The 17500-nt window shown below is 40.6% G+C and overlaps 1 protein-coding gene across 1 annotated transcript in view; it reads left to right on the top strand.

Moving 5' to 3' along the window:
* Positions 1-17500, top strand: part of LOC118424345 — a 25558-nt gene that overhangs the window by 7123 nt on the left and 935 nt on the right. The window contains exons 2-23 of the mRNA XM_035832894.1: positions 3026-3430; positions 3779-3805; positions 4034-4279; positions 4773-4901; positions 5461-5577; positions 5949-6308; positions 6773-6889; positions 7257-7613; positions 7840-7956; positions 8602-8709; positions 9087-9193; positions 9627-9694; positions 10059-10195; positions 10454-10594; positions 10941-11027; positions 11290-11490; positions 11854-12051; positions 12292-12489; positions 12822-13013; positions 13291-13502; positions 13770-13959; positions 15503-17487. Coding sequence (XP_035688787.1) covers positions 3026-3430; positions 3779-3805; positions 4034-4279; positions 4773-4901; positions 5461-5577; positions 5949-6308; positions 6773-6889; positions 7257-7613; positions 7840-7956; positions 8602-8709; positions 9087-9193; positions 9627-9694; positions 10059-10195; positions 10454-10594; positions 10941-11027; positions 11290-11490; positions 11854-12051; positions 12292-12489; positions 12822-13013; positions 13291-13502; positions 13770-13959; positions 15503-17487 — 5699 coding nt within the window. The remainder of the gene's footprint in view (positions 1-3025; positions 3431-3778; positions 3806-4033; positions 4280-4772; positions 4902-5460; positions 5578-5948; positions 6309-6772; positions 6890-7256; positions 7614-7839; positions 7957-8601; positions 8710-9086; positions 9194-9626; positions 9695-10058; positions 10196-10453; positions 10595-10940; positions 11028-11289; positions 11491-11853; positions 12052-12291; positions 12490-12821; positions 13014-13290; positions 13503-13769; positions 13960-15502; positions 17488-17500) is intronic.

Here is a 17500-nt window from a genome sequence, read left to right as displayed (position 1 = left end):
TCAATTTTTCTTTTTCATGTACTTTGCCATTTCACAGTTTTTTTGTCAGCACTATATTTGGTCCCAGTCGGCACCGGATTTTTTAAAACTTAGATTTGAAAATCGACCATAAGACTGCTCGAGAGGGTGTATTTCTACATTGAATTAAAATTGGCTGACTTTCAACACTAAGTTGATCTTTCTTCCATAAAAACTGAAGTTGTAGAACTTGTATTGCGTGGAGTCTTTAGTCTTTTGGGTCATTTTGCTTTGACAGTGTTTTTTTAAACAAGTGGTGAAAACTCCACAGTACTGTTCCAAAGGTAATGTGCTGTGTGGCGACTTTGTTTTTTGGCAGCAGACATGGCTTGCATCCATGAGGCTTTTGATTACATAATTACGTTAATGTGGCTTTTTCTAGTATGGACTATGGGGGGTCAATCGAGCTTTTAACGTCCTGGCAGAATACAATAGGGAGTATCTATATTAGTGTTTTCAGTGCACGCCTTTATTCAGTTTGACAAACTGAGTATTATCAAGGTCCTTTTAGAACATCAATAGTAGTTGCTTTGTAAACAGGCGGCATTTTCTTTTCTTTATGATGACCATAATCGAACAGTAGTTCAAAAGCAAAATAAACATCTTTATTGTACAAGGCAATTACAATTAGAAAGATACTGGGTGTGCCCTGGGTTCATATCAGTGACCAACAATCATAAACCGATATACATGTAAGTACATGTAAATAAATAAATAAAGTACATGTAACGTTATTCACTGCTGTATGCTGTAATGACTTATAATGAAATTCTATTTGACCCCTCACCACATAAATTAATTACAAGCTACGGGATACCAACCACGGATGCTGCCAGGAACCAAGGACGTTATAATGTCCTTGCAGAAACAAAGGCATGACATTACGACACAGGGCAGAGAGTCATTAGCTGTTCGAAAAAGTACTTAAACAAAACGTCGGCAAAGCAAAATGATCCAGAAAGTCTAAAGATTCCATACAACACTTTCTATAACACCAGTTTCATTGGAAGAAACACCAAACACCAAAGTTTTTTCCCGTCATTCTTGATTAAGCATGGGAATACACACTTTTTTAAAAACAATCTTGATCACGACCATCGTCTGAATTACCGAAATGTCAACATTGTTGATGAAAGCTATTATATTACAAGTATCTATTTCCAACATAAAACAAACAACTTCTGTCATCATCACCATGTAGAATAAGGGCCTTTAGTTTCCAAATACAGGAAAGATTATTCCTTGTCAAACTTGAGAGCATTTTGTTACTGTTAACAATTACGTGTATAGAAATATAGGGACCTTATAATCGTGGTGCCTTCCTTGAAATCCGCGGGACTAGAGTTAGTGTTACGTTCACCACCAGCACCAATACCTCTGGTTCCATTTTAGGCTCAGGGCTAAGGGGATGAAAGACGTTAATACTTCATATTCGTTCTGTTTAGAGGGGGTGACGTATTTACTTATTTGCATTGATCATGAAACCTCGGTTTTGTCTACTTTTTAAAGTACATTGAAGAATGCCCACTTAGTACTCTACAGTTTCTTCGCATAGTTCCAGCACCCATGTAGATGACATAGCAGCCAGCTGCAGACTGAGCCTGATAGCCAGCAGAAGCTGTTTTGATTTTATGGTTTCAGGGCAATTTGTCTAAATTTATTTTGATTACAGAAATGGCCAGTGTCTTATAAACAACTAATTGCAGCTAAAGGCTGTATTCTATATCATAATAATCCCAGTCAACATATTGCAAAACAACAAAATCAAAAATAGAATGCGTACATGAGCTACATCAAAAATTAACAGTGACGTACATGTGATTTGACACTTTATATTTGGACTCAGACGAGCAGTCAGCAACCGAAGAAAGGGACACTTTTTCACGTACCTCAATAACTAATAGGGAATAGTTATAGATAGCTGTCATTCCTACTATCATATATATATTAGTAGTGATAGGCTGGTATATTTTCTGCTGTGAAATTAACACAAGAAATCATAACTATCTAAAATTATTCTCTATTCCACTGGTGTACTTATAATTATGTACTATATATGTCCCCATGGAAATACAAAGTAATTTTCAGTAAAGGTTATATGTAACAATGCAATTATTTTACAATGCGGAGATGGCTGTCAATTCGACATTTGTTGTCACAAATAATTCCAAACAGAAGAACCTTAGGATTCATATTCCAATCTATAAAATAGGCCAATATTATAAGGGATATAAGGTATATTCTAATGAAGCCAGATGGGGGATCAGAGCATTGACTGGACGTCCTTGTTCCTCTCTTCCCTTCTGCATAGGAACAATTTAGTAACTGCTGCCACGTACTGTTTTCCTCTTCTTTCACATGTAATAATAGGACGAAAGAATATGTCTTATCGAGGCCCTCTATTTACAATTGCAGGACAAAACACACAAAAAAACAGAATAATGCAGTACGTGAACGACATCAGAATGAAAGAATACTATAATTCTAAACTCATGACTAGACGACATCCTTTTCTGTATTGATGGCATGCCAGCGATTCGTGTCTAAGGACCTTTGACATGTAAATCTAGCTGCATGTTTCTAGGGCCATGCATTTAAGTTGAAGGACGGCATGGGTGGAGCTCGATATTACTTCTCACACTGATCCTTACGCCCTCTTGCGTAGATTAATGAAAGTACATCTAAGTTTGATTTTTTATGTCACTCAAGATGCCTTTACTCAAGTTGTTTAGTCTCCGTGACGTCTCGTACTTTACTTCTTACATCAAAAGATAAAATCAAAGTTATGCGCAAAGAACAATATACATGTATTGAATATATCTATTAAAACACACATAACATGATAAAGTATTGTAAACTCAGTGCAGCAGTTATTTTACATGATTGCACCAGTTTTTGATTATCGAGATCTAGAAAGTCAAACAGTTAGAACGTGCTCAATGTTTTGTACATATGCCTAGATATTATTCGACTGATAACCAAGTGATTTCTCCCATCTGTTCTACAGACTGCCCGGATGGATACACATACGGAGACCCGTATTGTTACAAAGTAGTTATCGCCTCCGTCAACTTCTATGACGCCCAAGCCGCCTGCGCCCTGGACGGAGGAAGATTGGCGGATCCAAAAAGCTTAGACGAGCATAACGACATTATAGCGGTGTTAACGACGGCAGGGTCACCGGCTTCAGCAATGATAGGCATAAACGACTTCGTCACAGAAGGGACCGTCCTGTACATGGATGGCTCTGCCATAGGGGCTTTCCAGACGTGGTCGGGAGTAGCTAATAAAGGTTCAAAAGATTGTGTACAAATGGATGGAACTAGGGATTACAATTGGACACCATATTTCTGTGACCCTGCTGCATTGGATCCGGCAAAGGACCTACTAGTATCATACGTTTGTCAAATAGGTAAGTAAATCGCCATGGCATGGGTTGCGAAAAGAAATCATGACATAAAGACATAAAGATACATAAGCCGCTAAGTAATAAAACATAATCAATGCTTTTAATGAAGATATGGGTTTCCTTTTAGAAAAGATTGCCTAATCCGAAATCAAGTTGATTTTTGATTATTATAGCGATGCATGTTTTTAAGTAGCTGCTGCTAAATTACCCTTGGAGGAAAAAGACATGACGCTATTTATGATTCTAATTTTTATGGCATCATTAGATATATCAGTGTTAACATTGATTTGCGAGATCATGCAGAGATGACACCATGTTGATAATGAATATGCTTTCTTTTGCCACCCACAGACCCTGCTACATGGCCAAGCGAAATAAGTATGTATATTTCACTGTTATCATTTTCTGTAGCATCGAATCTTACTTTAATGCCTATCTTACTATTATATGTTCGTTTTCAATGGAGGAGGATGACTAAATACAATACAGGTTTTTGCTGTTATTGGGTCTATATGGACAGGTGTGTCCAGTTACCAGGAGAGCCATACTTGTAAAAGAAATTCAGAAAAAGATGAATGAAAAATAAATGACTCCTCTATTCCTCAGGTTGTCCCACTGGATTTCGGGGTACAACAGACACAAATTGCTACAAGCTCATCGCAACAAAAATGTCAGCTTTGGAGGCAAGGGCTGCTTGTACGAGTGAGTCTGGAGTAGACGTCGCCATGCCAAAGACCCAGCAACAACACGACATGCTGAAAACCATAGTCCGAGGCTACATATCACCATGCATCGGCGTCAACGATTTCGAGCTAGAAGGAAACTATGAATATGTCGACCATAGTCTTTTAGGTTAGCTATGGCATTCATACAATCTTCAGTAAAATCCAATGAAGGATAGGGAAAAGCCGAAAATGTGTCCACAAAAAAATAAAATAGTACTTGAATTTTCAACTGCAGTTCTATATTGCAGTCTTTCTCAGAATTCAAATGACCAATCATGTGATCTTACAGACAAATGCAATTGATCATAAGGGAGCAGGACAGTCGCCAATTCGGTGTATTTAAGTTGTTGGAACAAAATTCCATCTTTCCACTATGTATACTGCCAACACGGATGAACTTTCGCGTTAATAGAGCATGTTATATGCCTGTCTAAACAGTACAGATAAAGATTAACATGTCATTTCAACGTTTGTGCATCTTGTGCATCTTTTTTTCTATATTGCAGCGTAAGTATACTCGCGAAACGTACATATGTAGAGTGTTGGCTTTTGTTTAAACTTTTAGAGATACTTGACTTTATGATATTATGTACTCACCCTATCATTTGCCTTCATCGCAGGTACTTTTACTCCATGGGGATCAGTAACCAATACTGACGCCCTTGATTGTGTTGTCATGGATGTTGAAGAAGATTACCTGTGGAATCCAATAGAGTGCACAGCTACGAAGTTTGCCGTTTGCGAAACAGGTTTGCACTGTTTGTTGCGTTACGTTGGAAGAAAAGTTCCGCAACGCAGATATTGTCTAGCTATAAGTCTATCTGGGCTAGCATTTTCTTACTTTTTCAAAATCCTATTTTGTACCGCACACAAGTAGTCAGATAGTCATTGTATCGTACAGTAACTCGTGCGCATGTTTCCTACCTCACAGTAGGCAATTCCTGATTGATAGTTTGTAGTAGATAACTGGGACATTCTCCATTTTGGCCGTTTCCACATTTTGCCAGATGCTTAGGTATCTGGACAATTTTTAAATGTATTACTTGTACTATTAAATTGCTTAGCTTATTACCTAGATGTTTTGATCGACGACATTATCAGTGACCTTCATTGACGTTTGTTTAGTACAGTGTTTACAGAAAAATCCTTCTAAACGGCCAGCCAGGCAAATCTTTGATGACGAATCGGTGGCAAGATCATTTTTATGGTGGAAGTTATGATCACATACCACCCCCCTCCACCCCAGTGATTTGTGTAGTGTCTCTTATTCCTTTCTCTCTATAATTTCATCTACGTATTATCCCACAGACCCCGACGAGTGTCTGAGTTCTCCTTGCGATGCAAACGCGATCTGCACAAACACCATCGGATCTTTCATCTGCGCATGTCAGACTGGTTTCTATGGTGACGGCTTCACCTGCGAGGGTATGTACAAAGATATTATGATAATACTAAAACAGAGCTCAACTGAAGAGCTGTACTTTATCGGATCTGTTGTGACGCATTGTAACAAAGATACCGCCGACAAATGTCCATGTCCATTAGCATTATCGTTTTACTTATGTCACCTCTGTTATACATAAATTTATTCATAATGACGACCCCGTATCTGTGTGTTTGTTACTAAATGTATTTAGTTAGTGGCGCCGCTAAAATAGTCTCTTAGCTTGAGTGCGACACCACTGTGTTTGTATTTCGTATTTTTTACTTAATAAAAAAAATGTTCTACCTTACCTATTTCAATGTTGATTCAGCATATCTGGATTGAATAAATATTTTCGTTTTTTTTGGGCCAGAAATGTGCAATACCGGCTACACTTTTCACGGTGGGTACTGCTACACGGTATCGCCAACATCTAGTAATGCCGTACACGCACTGGGGTACTGTACAACCCTGGGTGCGATTGCAGCCGAACCGAAGAGCCAGGATGAGCACGACGGCATCAAAGCTTTGCTGACTGAGTCCACCTGGATTGGAATAGAGGACATCGATAATGACGGAACGTTTGTATACGCTAGTGACTCCTCGGCATTAGTTTTTGCGTCATTGGCTGCGTCACCAGGAAGTGGACAATGTGCCATGATGGACAGCACTCAAGATTATGACTGGGTGAAGACGTCATGTCTGGATTCAGGTCCAGTTGTTTGTCAGCAAGGTAAGTACATTTTAGAGTTCTACACTGGTGTACCATCACCTTTGATGTCCTGTGCTATTCGTATCTCTCATAGAAGTCAAACAGTCTTCAATATCCCACGAGTTAAAATATTCCACAATTCATGATCTATAAATGTCACTCTAAGGTTGTCGTTTTCTGATCTTCTTTGTTCTCTATTACTATTATGTATCCCTTTTTCATTATTTTTGATATTCAACATTACAAGAAACTGATATTGTGTAATAACAACGTAGATATGCAGACTTAAAGACACAGATTGATGCGAAACTGCAATTCTACACGCCCCTCTGGCTCTGTCTCGTCTTGTGATTTAAACAATTAGCGCAGTGCGATAGATATCAATCGTTTTCTCGTTTCAATCGTCCGAATCGTTATCAATTCGCGCAATCAATAAGAGCAATAGTGCGAAGTGAACATCATTGTCCTTTTGTTGGTTATTTCAGACGTTGACGAATGTCTGTCTTCTCCGTGCGATGTAAACGCCGACTGCACAAACACCGTCGGATCCTTCACCTGCCAATGTCATGCTGGTTTAAGTGGTGATGGCTTCAAATGCCACGGTATGTAAAATATATTCCGTTTAACAGCAAAACTATTTCAAATACATTACATACAGTACCTATAGTAAGTCAATTTCATTGTTGCTACGCCTTGTCCCATTCGGACACAAGGGTTCCAGTGAAAAACCAAAGAAATGTAGAAAATGTACAAAATTTCACATTTCACATAGACTTCAAGTACTTCAAGTTCATACTAGATGAGATGGCATACCAAATATTTTGGATTCTATCATCAAAAATATATTAATGTGACCGATTCATCGATTTAAAAAAGGAAATGTGGTTCTTAGGGGTGGTTTGCATATTGATTTATTTACATTTAACAACATTAATAAACTGACATACCGCGTTTGCTTATCCCCGGTAGTCTGTAATACTGGCTACACTGTCTATGGTGGATACTGCTACAAAACATCCCCGATCGGCGGCAACGCTATAGGAGCGCTGCAATACTGCGTCGATGATGGTGGGATTGCAGCAGAACCCAAGAGCCAACAAGAGCACGACTACATTAAGTCATTTTTGTCCGAAACCACCTGGATTGGAATTGCTGACGTCGATGGTGACGGCACGTATTTGTACGCCAGCGACGATACGCCAGTAGGGTTTTCGTCAATTGCTGAGAACCACGGAAATGACCGGTGTGTGGCAATGGACAGCACGCAAGATTATAACTGGATCCTCACTGCCTGCTCTTCTCCATTCCCAATTGTTTGTCAACAAGGTGAGTCATTTTCTACCCGCTATCTATGACAGGTACACATGCGTTTTTTGGAAGATGATTTTTAGTTAGTACTTGTAATTGTGGTATGTTGTTATATGCTGTGTATGTTATGATTATGCCTAGTTATGTTATTTTTTTTACTCCTGAAAGAGTACTTGAGTAATATTCCACATGGGAGAGAGTGTGATATTCACTGACACGTACCTTTTGTGTTGTCGACTTGAAGACCATGACGAGTGCCAGTTGTCCCCGTGTGATGTCAACGCCGACTGCACGAACACCTATGGGTCTTACACCTGCGAGTGCCGGCCTGGTTACACCGGTGATGGATTCGACTGTTTTGGTAATCAAATTTAATATCTTGCTAAAACTAGTCGTCACTCCTTAAGCGACTGACTTAACGGATTTTGTTGTTGACAGCACACATATAATGCCTAAAATTTTAATATTGATTATCGCTGCGAACCTGTCCAGGAAATGCAACATTTATGTCATTACAAATTACCTGTCATGTCTTCTACAACATACACATTGCGGGCACATATTTCCAATCCAGATGCCTCAACAACTCGGTAATTAGTCACAGGTAATAATTTCTCTCATCTCAGAGAAAACTAAAAGTCCCAGAAGACCAAAGACAACACTTCTAACAACCGTTGTCCCAGCGACACACGTGTCGACGGAAGGAACTACATCACAGACCATCGAACAGACAACTATACCAAATACCAGTCTCATCACGCAAAAAAAGAACATTTTGCTGTGCTGTCTTTGCGTGATGAGAATGGTATACAACGTAGTTGGTAGATTTATGATAAATATGCACAACCATCCACAGTACAACCCACAACCTTTGTCACCACGGGTATAACTACAATACCGATGATAGAGTAGTAAAATTGAATTGATACGGCATATCAGCATTTAAATACTGCATAGTGCTTGGTGTGAACAGATCTAACTGCATTATCTGCACATTTTATTTCAGTCCAAACAACACACATGCCCTTTACCACAATTCCAACCACGGCAATAGCAACCACACAGATCACAACCTTGCCAACTACGGCAAAGGCAACAACGAAAGTTACAACAGGTGAACTTGGATACTTTACCCGGTAGTAAATCATAGTATATGTACATATCTACAAAGTATGCAACACAACACAGCACATATACCTGCCAGTGCCGGCCTGGATTCCCCGGTGATGGCTTCACTATCAAAATATTTGTGCTCCACAATTCATAAACTTTCCTTATCACCAATCCTCCAGTGAAATTTTAACCACTCGTACGTACTCTGGATAATGACTGAAAAATAGACCGAAACGAAATACGCTGTTACCTTCAAGCAAGTAACAAATCCATGTATCTACACTAAAATAATAATTGTATAGCAAATAGCAATCAATACCAGGATGATATCACCATACATTCGTACTTAGTTATGTCTGTTTTTTTTTTTTAAATCAGCCTTCACCATCGTGTATCTGGCATTCCGGCTGACAAACCTGGACTATGCTAACGTCACGGCTACACAGAGCAGCATAGACACCTTCAAATTGGACTTCGCTACTGAGGTACTTCTAAGTAATTCTATGACGTTGTAAGCGTTAATATGGCACTATAACTGTCTTTCGCGATCGACGTAACACACCAGCTTCGCAGGCACGCGTCACGTACTACACACGCATATATGGTCAACTGTAGCGATAGACCATTCGTATGCTGTTATGATGGCTCGTGATGGAAAATGAAGAGGGACTAATGGTCACCAGTACAGCAATGAGATAGTAATCGTGAGACCAGGTCATACTTCACACGAATCAACGTAAAGACGCGATGATGACATTTTTTTAATTATGCCAGAACATTTCCTTCATTAAAGTGGCTTCAAAATAAACATATTTTTCACGATTGCGAGCTATAATGATGTTTTGACGCATGAATAAATAATCCTTACGTACAAACGGTATGAATCAATGATCACCTGCTCATATATGGCTGTTGCAGCTACGTCAGTTGTTCGAAGCATACATTGCGGCAGACAGGATCCTGGCCGTCACTGTCATCGATCTGAGGTAAGTAGGAAATACATAGTTATCAAGTATTTATATACGACTATATCTAGATCTATTATGACACTACAACTAGATAAAATGACATATACAATTTGCTATCCTAAGCTAAGCACGTCACCTGTAATAATTACCTACAAACAGGTCCAAATGGATGATAGTACGGCACGATGGGCGAACATTATCAAAAGATCATTTTCATTAAAAGTTGTTCTAGGGAATTACCCATGTCCTTGCAGACATCTAGTTGTTACCCAGGCGGTGATAACCTTTTTTTACATCTACATTAATTCATTTGGTCAATCTACTTAAAAAAGATAAAGCTTTCCGGAATTATGCTGATGTATATATTATTTACTGCACTCAGGGAAGGAAGTGTGACTCCTGTAGTTGAAGTTGAGGTACACAAGGACGAAGAGGACGCTCTAACGACTCTGGTGAAAAGCTTAGAGGGGACCACAATTGGAGATGACTATGTAAACCAGACCGCCACTGGGCAGAAAGGTATGGATTTAACCAAACAAATTGTAGTCTTTTAAACGTGGTAGTAAGTCTGTAGCTTCTATATGTTCAATAAAGATGGTCTTAAATGAAAAACATGCCGTTTTTACGCTTCATTCCGTCGCATTTGTGTCTCCATATATAAACTGACGTGACTAAAAGCTTTGAATGAATGATTGTTACAAATAAAACACTTGCCAAGTATACCGAAGACGTGTGTATAACGTTCAAATCAGCTAAAAGATTTTTTCTTGGTCGTAGCACTGACGGTATTGGTAGGCTGCAATGACACTATCGTGCACAACTGCCACTCGGATGCCACATGTATTTCGACTTGGGACGATGATTGGTACTGTGAGTGCAAAAGTGGCTTCACTGGAAATGGAACAACTTCTTGTGAAGGTAAGAGGCTATCGCGAATGTCATGCTATCGTAATTATTGTTGCTGTTTGTCCGTATTCGACGTACGTACTGAATGTATAGTAGTGTTATAAAGAGCAACGCTTCCCCCATGTATGTCCAATAAGAAAGACACTACCAAAGGAAATGGGAAATGAAAATATGACTGAGAAGGATTGTAGTGACGCGATTGAAGGTTTAATAGAGACCTTTGATTACATTTTGCGTAGGAGTACCTTAAGCGTACGTCTATATTATTTTGTTATCCAGTATATATTTTGGAACTGTAGTTGACTTAATGAATTATCAAATGTGCTAGCTGATTTACAAGGAAAACGTTCTTTCCCAGATATACATGAATGCGCTCTTGGAACCTACGACTGTCCAGCTGGAACGTTGTGCAGCAATACTGTCGGCTCATATGAATGTAAAGAAGGTACGATTCGAGTCTGTAATGTCACTCTATCATACATTCAATTTCAGTCACACACATTTTATATCTAAGAATTATACTTTCTTGAATAACGACCATCCCCCAAACCTTCAGAGCATGAGTATCGGCGAGGACAATTTGGAAATTCCAAAAATTCCTTGCTGATTACCATAGCAGAGGAAGGTTGGAATACTTCTGACTGTTAGGAGTGTTCTTAGATGATTTCCTCATCGTATGACGATTATGCTACCTTCTGTTCTTTAAGGATGTCCTAGTGGGTATTTCCACAATGAATCAACACAGTGCTACAAGATTCACCAGGAATCCCGTTCTGCGGTTATGGCGGCGCTTGTGTGTGAATCTGACGGAGCGACATTAGTAATGCCAAAATCGCAAGCAGAACACGACTACATCGTATATCTGGCAGACAAGGTCAACGCCGGCCAGTTTTGGATCGGAATAACAGGTAGGCTCCAGGCGTCTAAGATCGTCGTGTATAACGTGATGAAAAAAATACAACAGGAAGCCAAACCTATCCAAACGGAACAGAAGTCATTTGCAATTGCTGAAGGTGTTATTTGAGAAGTGGTGATTATTACAATTGTAGACTGAAAATCAATGAAAGAGCAATGTTCTGATAGACCCTCGATTCCGATTGAATTACTGACAGTCTTATCATGAACTGACAGGCTTAATTACCATGTGCCAGCAAGTAACGTTTGCGTGCCAGTGCGCCATTTTTTGCATATTAATAGTCTGTTTTTAATTCATATCTATAACGTTATACGCATTGCATCAACTGATAACATCTGCATCATTTCATCCCCAGATAATGGACTGTTAGGAGCCGAGGAAGGGACTTACCAATACATCAATGGCGATCGACTTGAAGCATTCGAAAAGTGGTCAGCCACCAATACCAACACGGGAGCAAATGACTGCGTTTACTACAAGCTTAATGGAGCTGATTTGGAATGGGAAACAGACAACTGCCTGAGCGAAAGCAGATTTTACATTTGTGAACTACGTGAGTAATACATTTTCAAAAAATCTCTAATTTGTTGCACTCATTGCGTTTTTTTTTTCTGAGAGTTGCCTTTGCTTCATCGATTCCTGGTGTGAATACATATAGATTTTATTCTAAAGGTGTCATAGATATAGCATAATAATAGCAGTAGATTTCGTTATCGTCTGGCCTTACTGGTTGCATGGATGAACATGACTCTCTTCCTCCTTGATGAACTCCTTATAACTTTGTGACATACAGCCATCGATAGTTGTCGAGTAAACCCGTGGTACGAACACGAAGAGCAGTATTACAAGGTGTTCTCGACGTTTCCTGCAACGTACGCGGAAGCGACGACCTACTGCGGGAATCTGGATGCAACTCTTGCGATGCCTTTTGATGCGGGGATTCAAGACAGCTTGCAACTGATAACAACTGGGAATACTTGGATTGCATTAGGTACTAGATGATATAGCATAAACTTAGCATAGAGTCTAAGGCATTAGCCAACGTCAGCTGATTTGATCAGTTCAGACTTCTTACTCACTATGAATAAGGTTTATCCATAACGTTACTATCATACTGTGCTTTCTTGTTTAAAGATATGGATTAACGCAAATTGTCTTTTTATCGATTGAATTTATATCTATTTTAGGTTGTTCTTTTACCAATATTAGATTTACCCTTTTATGATTGCATAAACTCTCACTCTCGTTTATAATTGCATAGACACTCATTCTAATAGCCATATATATATATGATATGCTACATTGTCGTTATCTGCACTGCAGACGATCAGACGAGTGAGGGTACCTTTGTTTGGGGTAATGGCTCTATGCTGGACACCACTGGTTATACGAATTGGAAAGCAGACATCATCACCATTAATGATGATGCAAAGGATTGTGTAATGATTGAAGAAGCCACCAACGGTTGGTCTCCAACAGATTGTACCACTAGAATGAGCTTCGTATGTCAAGCAGGTAAGAGGCGTAAACGCAATGAATACATATGTGACGTCGCTTCATTTGCTTACGTTCAATTACAGACAAAAGCAATCGATTTTTTCTCTAATATATTGTCATCCAATAATGCATCATCAACATCTCCGGCTTTCCACATCCTTAATTCTTACATTATTCTAAAGTCGGCAACAACAACTCATCATTCTCCTTTTCCCAATTAAGCTTATGGCTTTCTATGAAACATCTCTGATGCACGTTCTCATGTTGTATCTAAATCAAATGTTTTACTCCGTAGTATGTCCGACGGAATGGCTACTTCACGAAGGATACAACGTATGTTACTTCTTCGAGCAACAACAAGACGCGACTTTCAATGATGCCATCGATAAGTGTGCTTGTTCTGGGGCCAAGTTGTTTCAGCCTGAAATTGAACCCGCTCACCACTTCGTAGAGGACACTATGGTTGCTGGAGACATGGAAACCTCCTGGGTTTACCTTACTGACCGAGTAAGTAGACTTACCTAAGTTGAATCTATGCACAGGTCAAAGTACATCCAGTACATAACGTTGTTTGTGTCATTTTAAGCAGTTTCAGAGTTGCTGTTTTGGTCTATTTTTACCTTTTCTTCCGAAATATCAATGTGGACTATATGTGAATTACTTCCGTTGGTATTCAAGTGCCTGAAAAGATGATCAGAGAAAAATCCCGCATTACTTAAAAAAGACAACCCCAAAACAACTGTTATCAATAATCTCAATATATCAAATTTCCAGGAAACTGAAGGTATATTTATTTGGGGCGACGGCGATGAATTGGAAGTGCACGATGAGGACTGGATGGGAGGCCACCCAGATGTGACCAACACAGAAGATAATGACTGCGTCACTTTTGCAAAGGGTGCAGGGTATAAACTAAAAGTTCAGAGCTGTGTGGACGTAGAGAAGAGCTATGCCTGCATGTTAGGTAAGAAACGTTTATACTTTTCCTTTTAAGCAAAGATCTATACGTGTTGGCGAAGCATCAGTAGCGAGCCTTGTGGTAAATATATCCGTAAAAAGCATTCTAGGAATTCAGTAGGAATTTCATTTCCCGCAGCTGTCGCATACTCAGATCAATGTGCGTTCCCCGCCCATTGGAGATCTGGTATTGCCCATGTATCCGTTTGTCAACAACTTAAGGCCATTTAATATCCCGATATCTCACAAATGGTTTTCGCAAGCCTTGAAAAGTTCGAGGAGCGTTTCGGATACTTACGTACATTTTTGTACTGTCTAATGGATGGACATTTAGCCTTTTGGGGAAAACAGAAACGGATGTGCTATCCTCCGTTCAGGCACGCGGTCACCTCATATCTCTTCACTGAGTCATGAGTATTTGGTGGACGCTTCAATAGTATAGTGTACGCCCTATTGCGAAAAACTTTGGCACCCCAATTTCAGTCTGCGCAACATGTGCAGGTCTTTCGGTATCTGCTGTTCAAAATACAAAAATGGTATGTTCTGTTATAATTACAAAGGTGGTACTTGTGACAAATGTAAGTTAGTATGTAAAAATTATGCAAATGTAAAATTCGTTGGTGATTTGTGGTATAGGTGCATCGTTGGCGAAAGTAGATGCTGTTATTTTGGATGAGTATGAAAGATGGTTACTCGCTGAATGTCTATGTTTCGATCACACTCTCACTCTCAGATTTTGTCGATCAGTGTCCGGATATTTGTGGCATAACGTTATGAGTTACGGATATCACTGATATTTGATATATGAGAAGGTGCTGGAAAGACGAAGGTCGAGATTGATTTTGGATCCGCTGGTGTGTGACCTTGGTACTGCAACAGGGGGAAATGTTAACCATGCATCTAGCGTTGACACTTCTGGCCAATTATTATTTTGTCAATTGTATGAAAATGCCCTCATTTAACACCAAGGTACTATACAATTTTCCAATTCATTGCGCAATATAGTATCAGTATCCAAACCGCCTATTTCGATGTAATACCATAGAAAGCTGCTAGGGGGTTTAAAGCTGAATCCTTTATTTCTTATGCAAACCACCACCACCAAACGAAATATCACCAAGGTTTTATCAAGACATGATCAAGATTATACCTGTCACATTCTGCTGCCCAGAGACATGTGCACCCAAAACTTAAAGTAATATTGTTAGCTGTACCCTGTGTCCTGCTGCTGCAGTGGAGGTAATAAACACCAAACCAAATGCAAACACCTTTGTCATGGCAAAACGTTTCCATTACCACATTTATCTTATTGACATTGTGCGTCCACACGTTTTGATCTAGAGGCAATGACTATAATATTTCATGGCAAAAAAACGCTGAACGTTGGACTGAAAATTTCTACATGTATTATACCGAATTTATGATCGTTCCCACTGCAAACGCTAAACCATGATATCTAATTCCGCAGTGTTTGAAGACATGGATTGTTTTATCCTATAGAAACAGTCAATGCTTTCTCTAAACGATACCTCTTTCTTAATACTCATAAGGTGAATATCATCTTGAGACGACAACCTTCCTCCCGACAACAAAGCATGTTACGACGCATGCTACCACCCTCCCAACAACACAGCATGTAACGACGCAAGCCACAACTGTATCAACGACGCAGGACACCACCATCCCGACAACACATCATGCAACGACGCATGCTACCACCCTCCCAACAACACAGCATGTAACGACGCAAGCCACAACTGTATCAACGACGCAGGACACCACCATCCCGACAACACATCATGCAACGACGCATGCTACCACCCTCCCAACAACACAGCATGTAACGACGCAAGCCACAACGGTATCAACGACGCAGGACACCACCATCCCGACAACACATCATGCAACGACGCATGCTACCACCCTCCCAACAACACAGCATGTAACGACGCAAGCCACAACGGTATCAACGACGCAGGACACCACCATTCCAACAACACATCATGCAACGACGCATGCTACCACCCTCCCAACAACACAGCATGTAACGACGCAAGCCACAACTGTATCAACGACGCAAGCCACAACTGTATCAACGACGCAGGACACCACCATTCCGACAACACATCATGCAACGACGCATGCTACCACCCTCCCAACAACACAGCATGTAACGACGCAAGCCACAACTGTATCAACGACGCAGGACACCACCATTCCGACAACACATCATGCAACGACGCATGCTACCACCCTCCCAACAACACAGCATGTAACGACGCAAGCCACAACTGTATCGACGACGCAGGACACCACCATTCCAACAACACATCATGCAACGACGAAAGTTACCACTATCCCAACAACAGTGCATCCGACCACAAAGGTAACCACTGTATCAACGACGCAGGACACCACCATTCCACCAACGACGCAAGTTACCACTATCCCAACAACAGTACATCCGACCACAAAGGTCACAACTGTATCAACGACTCAGGACACCACCATTCCACCAACGACGAAAGTTACCACCTTACCAACAACAGTGCATCCGACCACAAAGGTCACAACTGTATCAACGACTCAGGACACCACCATTCCACCAACGACGAAAGTTACCACCTTACCAACAACAGTGCATCCGACCACAAAGGTCACAACTGTATCAACAACTCAGGACACCACCATTCCACCAACGACGCAAGTTACCACCTTACCAACAACAGTGCATCCGACCACAAAGGTCACAACTGTATCAACGACGCAGGACACCACCATCCCAACAACACATGCAACGACGAAAGTTACCACCTTCCCGACAACATTTCTTCCGACCACAAAGGTAACCACTGTATCAACAACTCAGGACACCACCATTCCACCAACGACGCAAGTTACCACCTTACCAACAACAGTGCATCCGACCACAAAGGTCACAACTGTATCAACGACGCAGGACACCACCATCCCAACAACACATGCAACGACGAAAGTTACCACCTTCCCGACAACATTTCTTCCGACCACAAAGGTAACCACTGTATCAACAACTCAGGACACCACCATTCCACCAACGACGCAAGTTACCACCTTACCAACAACAGTGCATCCGACCACAAAGGTAACCACTGTATCAACAACTCAGGACACCACCATTCCACCAACGACGAAAGTTACCACCTTACCAACAACAGTGCATCCGACCACAAAGGTAACCACTGTATCAACAACTCAGGACACCACCATTCCACCAACGACGCAAGTTACCACCTTACCAACAACAGTGCATCCGACCACAAAGGTAACCACTGTATCAACGACGCAGGACACCACCATTCCACCAACGACGAAAGTTACCACTATCCCAACAACAGTGCATCCGACCACAAAGGTAACCACTGTATCAACAACTCAGGACACCACCATTCCACCAACGACGCAAGTTACCACCTTACCAACAACAGTGCATCCGACCACAAAGGTAACCACTGTATCAACAACTCAGGACACCACCATTCCACCAACGACGCAAGTACCACCTACCA

Source organism: Branchiostoma floridae, chromosome 10 (genome assembly GCF_000003815.2).
Source record: "Branchiostoma floridae strain S238N-H82 chromosome 10, Bfl_VNyyK, whole genome shotgun sequence".
NCBI lineage: Eukaryota > Metazoa > Chordata > Leptocardii > Amphioxiformes > Branchiostomatidae > Branchiostoma > Branchiostoma floridae.
Note: the sequence above shows the minus strand (reverse complement) of the source record. Positions and strands in the feature narration are given on the sequence as shown.